General features: G+C 43.2%; 1 protein-coding gene and 1 long non-coding RNA gene across 3 annotated transcripts in view; one reads left to right on the forward strand and one right to left on the reverse strand.

Annotated features, from left to right (window-relative positions):
* The window catches only part of LOC137162580 (uncharacterized), an 83,997-nt gene extending 83,123 nt beyond the window's left edge, over positions 1-874 (reverse strand). The window contains exon 1 of one of the 2 annotated variants that reach the window (XR_010922415.1): positions 850-874. This is a non-coding gene — a long non-coding RNA (uncharacterized lncRNA). The remainder of the gene's footprint in view (positions 1-849) is intronic. The other variant, XR_010922416.1, reaches the window with a different exon arrangement.
* The window catches only part of NME8 (NME/NM23 family member 8), a 38,357-nt gene extending 34,251 nt beyond the window's left edge, over positions 1-4,106 (forward strand). Inside the window, exon 17 of the mRNA XM_067562451.1 lies at positions 3,816-4,106. Coding sequence (XP_067418552.1) covers positions 3,816-4,053 — 238 coding nt within the window. The 3' untranslated portion in view covers positions 4,054-4,106. The remainder of the gene's footprint in view (positions 1-3,815) is intronic.
* Positions 4,107-6,000: the final 1,894 nt, after the last annotated feature.

Genomic DNA, 6,000 nt, shown 5'->3' on the forward strand with positions numbered 1-6,000 from the left:
ACCGATGCCTCACTCCTAAGATGTGGAGCTCACATGCAGGAATACACAATTCAGGGCAGATGGTCAGAATCAGAAACTTACCTTCACATAAACATATTAGAACTTCAGGCAGTGTTCAACGTTCGCTGACACTTTCTACTGCACATAAGGAACAAATCAATAAAGATCATGACTGACAATATAGCATGCATGTTCTACATAAACCACTGGGGAGGGAAGCAAGATCCCACTCCCTATGCAGCGAATCAATGAGACTATGGAATTGGTGTATAAAACACAATATCAACATATTGGCGGCATACCTGCCTGGCAAACAAAACATCATTACAGACAATCCAAGCAGACATTTAGCATGAAATCATGAGTGGGAATTGAACAACGAAGTCATCAAAGAAATTTTCCACCCACCAATGGGGACATCCAACGATAGAGCTCTTTGCCATGAAACAGAATTGCAAATGCCACCTTTTCTGCTCCAGGATCGATGGAAGATGCTTTCATACTCAACTGGGGTGAGGGACTACTATAAGTGTTTCCACCCATAACAGTAATACACAAGACTATGCAAAAAATCAAGGCCAACAAGACAACCATGATAATGATAACACCAGCCTGGCCGAGACAAACATGCTTCTCAGATCTCCTGAGCATGACAATACACAAACCGATCATGCTTCCCGGGAGACACAATCTCCCCTATCATGATGCGGGCCAAATTTATCACCCAGAGATATGAAAACTTCACCTCACAGCATGGCTAATAAGTGGTTCTGTCCCGAAGAATTGCAATGCTCTGAACAGGTGAGACAGATATTATTAAACAGCAGAAAGCTAATAAGAAAGACTTACCTGCAGAAATGGCGTAGATTCCAATCATCGTGTAAAGAGTGACGAATTGATGCGTCATCTTCTTTTATTCCGATGATTCTCAAATATATAATGGAACTAAAGAAATCAGGGTTATAATTAGTTCCGTAAGAGTACATCTATCAGCAATCACCGTTTTCCACAACAAAATAACCGATACGACAGTATTCTTTCACCCAACAGTAAAAAGATTTTTTAGCGGGGTTACAGAGAGTGTTTCCAGTCATTTGTGCCCCCACACCATCATGGGATTTAAGTTTAGTACTCAGAGCCATTACTAGACCACCATTTGAGCCTCTAGCAACATGTTCGTTTCTCCACACGTCCATGAAGGTTTCATTTCTGGTTGCTATTACATCAGCCCAACAAGTAGGAGAGATTAGTGCGCTGATGGCTTATCCTCCTACACGATATTTCACAAAGATAAAAACACCCTTAGACCACACCCTAAATTCCTACCAAAGATAGGATTTCCATATTAACCAATCCATACACCTACCTAACTTTTATCCGAAACCGCATTCCAATCCACAGGAGGTGGAACTACAAACTTTGGACGTCAGAAGGGCCATAGCTTTCTACCTGGAGAGAATGAAACCATTTAGAAAATCAGACAAATTGTTCATGTCACTAGCGGAGCACTCGAAGGGCAAGGCCATCTCCATCCAAAGACTATCTAAGTGAATTTCAATATGCATTGACTTATGCTACGAACAAAAAGGCTTACAGATTCCCTCTGGACCAGAACTCATTCCACAAGAGCAATATCCACTTCTGTAGCCTTCTTGAATGATGTTCCTTTAACAGACCTATGCAAGGCTGCAACATGGGCATCAGCTCATACCTTTATAAAACATTATTTTATTGATCAGGCATCGGACAAGGATGCCTCACTAGGACTAACAGTACTGTCATCTGTACAAAACAATTAATTCCGAAGTCCCTCTTCCTATACAGGGTACTGCTCTACAGTCACCTAAAGTGGAGCAACCACAGGGATATCACTCGAAGTAGAAGAAAGGGCTACTCTTCTGGTGTTCTACAAGATGTATGTCTCTGTGGGTGCTCCACTACCCTCTGTCCTCCCCTCTACTTTGAAGTTCTGACCGTGGACTCTGTAGTGGAGAAGGTCTGAGGGGGTTGGGCCATGCGTGCGATAGAAGATGTGCCAACGGTGCTGCAAGAGAAGAGCTGTGCGCGCGTGGCCCAAACAAGTACTGCTGAGGAGATCTCTGATCAAGGTCATGGGACATGACGACACCTAAAGTGGAGCATCCACAGGGACACACATCTCAAAGAACACCAGTTACTGCATCAGGTGAGTAACCTTTCTTATAGTCACATTCAAAGTTAAATGTGAATCCTAGTTTGTCATGACAAGCCTAATACATAATCAAAGAAAAAACTTCAGAATGTTGCAATTACTGTACAGGCCTAATAGTTTTAAATGTCATCTTCAGGCTTGAGTTTTGGGGTGGATTACATTGTCCTAAAATGAATCAAAAGTGTATTTTGTTTCATGTTGTGCCAAACTGCTACAGTGCCTACATTAGTGTCCACTAAACAATATATCCCCTGATATATGGAATTTGTCTCTCTTTAGGGATTTGTTTCCATTTCTTCTTCTGATAATGGAATGAGTTACCAGCTCCTTGACTTCTCCTCTACTGCCAAGCACAGGAGAGTTATGTCTTTCCCCTGCCTCCCCCAAAAGGACTCACTTATATTTATAGTTATAGTGATTCTTGCCCTGTTTGAAACTAGAGATGAATTTTTGAGAGTTTGTTTTGCATAGTAACTGCATATCTCTATTCACTTATTCCCAGTTCTCTTTTATATGATTGATTGTTCCATGTATCAGTATCACCAAAAGCAAGAAAACACCCAGCACTTTCTGATATTCAGCTAACTTTTTCATCATACAGTTGTAACCATCAATTTATTTGTAGCTATGCCAGCAGCTAATATCCATAGGTTAGGTATCCAAGAGCCTGATTTTGATCTCCCTTCCACCAGTTTTGCACAGGTGGAACTCCATTGACTTCAGTGGAGTTACTTCTAAATTATACCATTGTAAAAGAGATTAAAAATCAAACCCCAGGCCTCCCTTAACAAGCCAACTGGCTTCTAAATGCTCAGTGCAGCTTCTGTCGAAACTGTCTGTCTGTATCAACATTCATAACTGGATTACTAGTACCTCAGAACAAATAGCTTCCATCCAAACAACTTTATTCCAGTTCAATAGAGTCCGTAGTTCAAGATTTGAGTTTCCCAGTAATCCAGCCCACCATGAGACATCTTAACCATGGAATGTTAAAGGGTTGGAACACTTGAACTAAGCAAACCTAGCGGAAAGGTAAGGTGGAGATGCTCCTCTCTCCAGAATATGCTTTAGAGAGGATTTGGGATTAGGAACTGACCTACAGTGCAGGCCTCTTAAAGAAGCATAATGGGAAAATAGGCTAACTATCTAACCACTGAAAGTGTTTAAGGCCATTGTCTTCCACTTGGATAAACAGTAAATGAGGCTTTTTCTGTTCAAAGGGTATTAGGAATCCAAATCTTATTTTAAATGTGTGCCTCTTCCAATAGAAAACCACTTTCCCATCTTCACTCTTTCTGCATCCCCAATCTTTTGCTATTCATTTCTCCAGGTGACCTTTCAAATGCAGAACCACAGAGGCATATGAGGGAAATGTGACTATCTTGTTAAACCTATAACATTATATATTGGAGATTTTTGACAGTATTCATCCACTCATCCTTAAAACTAATTTTCACCCATCTCCAAAGCCAAACATGCTCCCTTCCTGCGATAAATAAGGAACACTGTTTTCCCCCCCAGGAGTTAAATTTGGCAAACTACTCAGTAAAGAGTTCAGTGATATGGTGTGTTCTGTATTTGCAAAGCTCTAGTAATACGTGTGATTTTTCTATATCTTTTACAGGGGTCCATCAATGATAATGATCCTAACTAAAGAAAATGCTGTGGAGGAGTGGAGGCAATTAATGGGTCCAACAAATCCAGACATTGCAAAAGAGTCCTCTCCTGATTCACTTAGAGCTCAATTTGCACAAGATATTTTGCGCAATGCAGTTCATGGATCATCTAATAAGGAGCATGCACTGAAGAGCATTAAATACATATTTGGAGAAATTGATTTGGATACTGTAAGCCACAAATAAGATCTATCTGCAACAGTTAAAATGTGGGTCGTTACATGGTTATTCATTTACCTGTCCACCTATGTTTTATGCTATATAAAAAAAAAGCAGTGATAAAATAAACTTTTTCTCCGTACTGAAATATTTTGTTACCAAATTAGTAACATTACAGTAAAATGTACCAATTAATTTACTAACATGTGTATTAGACCATTCATGCTGGTAACAACCACTATAGTTATGTTTGCAAAATAGACTTCTTTATAGCTCACCCCTTAATTGACACAGATTCATATAAAAGTAGGGCTGGAAGAGACCCTTAGAAGTCATCAAGTTTAGCCCCTGTGCTGAGGCAGGACCAAATAAACCTAGACCATCCCTGACAGGTTTTTGTCCAACTTGTTCTTAAAAACCTGCAAAAAGCTAGAGATTCCACCACCTTCCTTGGAAGCCAATACAAGAGCTTATCTACCTTAATTGTTAGAAAGTTTTTCCTAATATCTAGCCTAAATCTCCCTTTCTGCGGATTAAGCCCATTACTTCTTGTCCTACTGTAATGAGAGACACACCATTTGAGCATGTCCTAGTGACTGAGTGTGGTACTGCAGTCCTTTTCTCACCCCTGCAGGCTACCTGTTGACTTTGGTGGGTCTTCAGTGGCTTTGCACTGTGGCTGAGTCACAAAGTCCAAATGAACCCCTTCTGAAGTAAGGAGTCCAATACCTAACAATATTTGCCCTTGCTCGGGTTTTCAGCCTAGGCTCTGGGTCCTTTAAATTTGGCCCTTTGATCAGGCTCCAAAATAAGGCCTGTCCCCATCTTGGGTTTTATACCATTTTACCTGTGGTCGGTAGGGCAACCTGGGCTCATTACTCCAGGTTCCCACCCAGAGGGCCCTATAAACAGCAGCTATGCACTGCCTCTTTCCCTTTGGAGGAGAACCCTGGTGTTCAATCAGCTAGTCCTGTTCATGCTGTGGCACCAGTTCAGCACCTTGACCCTCAGATACCTGGCTAGTCTCCAGAGGATGATCCTGGAATTTTTCTGGCTGGGGCTGCATTGGGTTGCTGTGGGTGTCCTGATCCTATTGGGGGAGGGTGGACAGAGCCTGGTCTGCATCCACAGCCAGCTCCACATCTTCCACCTTTAGGCCCTGCAGAGACTCCTTCACAATGCAGGTAGTCTGGCATGGAGCATGCTGGCGCATGCCTTCCGCTACTGCCTCCAAGGGCTCTAATGCAATGGGCAGCTCTTTTTTCTCTATGTGAGAGGTCTTCCCTGAGACCTCTGTGAGCTGCTGGTCTTTTACCAGGACCCCCTCAGGACTTGGAAGCTCGTTTCAGCAACCAGGTCTGTAGTGACCTCCAAAGGAGAAGACCTCCTCACGGAGCCCTAGCTGCACAACCCCCATCTTCACGTGTAAGTGGCATGTCTCCATTAGGGCACCCAAGGGTGAGCCAGACTCAGAGACCTTCTAGACTATGATCGGAGGGACTGAGTGAACCCCATAGAGCTTGGCCAGCACATGGGGCTGCTCATCCTGCACATCTCCTGTTGTGTGCTTCAGAAGGTGAGGGCAGCTTTGCCTCCTGCTTATCTCACTTTCCTTGAGCAGGTCCAACAGGAGGGTGCTCCCTTCCCACCTCTCATCACTGGCCCTCCACAACTCAACATCAGGCTCCTGTCCTGTGTGCCTCCCTAGCCACTCCCAACACACCACTGGAGCTGACTGAATGACATCCAGCTGGTGTGCCTCCACACCTCATCCTGAAAACATCTGTACATGCTCGTGCTTCATACTACCCATTTCCTTGCCCTTGTGTCCCATCCCAACACCAAGTGGTGGGACTTGTGACCTGCAGAGGCTGAGGAACACTGGTGGGCCGGTCTGTACTCTAGTCTGATTCCACAGTCTGCTGGGATTATTAGTTGGCAGCTCCTCCATGGAGCCATGAGCAAAGACATGTA

This window comes from Emydura macquarii, unplaced genomic scaffold, assembly GCF_026122565.2.
Source record: "Emydura macquarii macquarii isolate MOO-44397 ecotype Brisbane River unplaced genomic scaffold, CSIRO-AGI_Emac_v2 contig_2432, whole genome shotgun sequence".
Taxonomy (NCBI): Eukaryota; Metazoa; Chordata; order Testudines; family Chelidae; genus Emydura; species Emydura macquarii.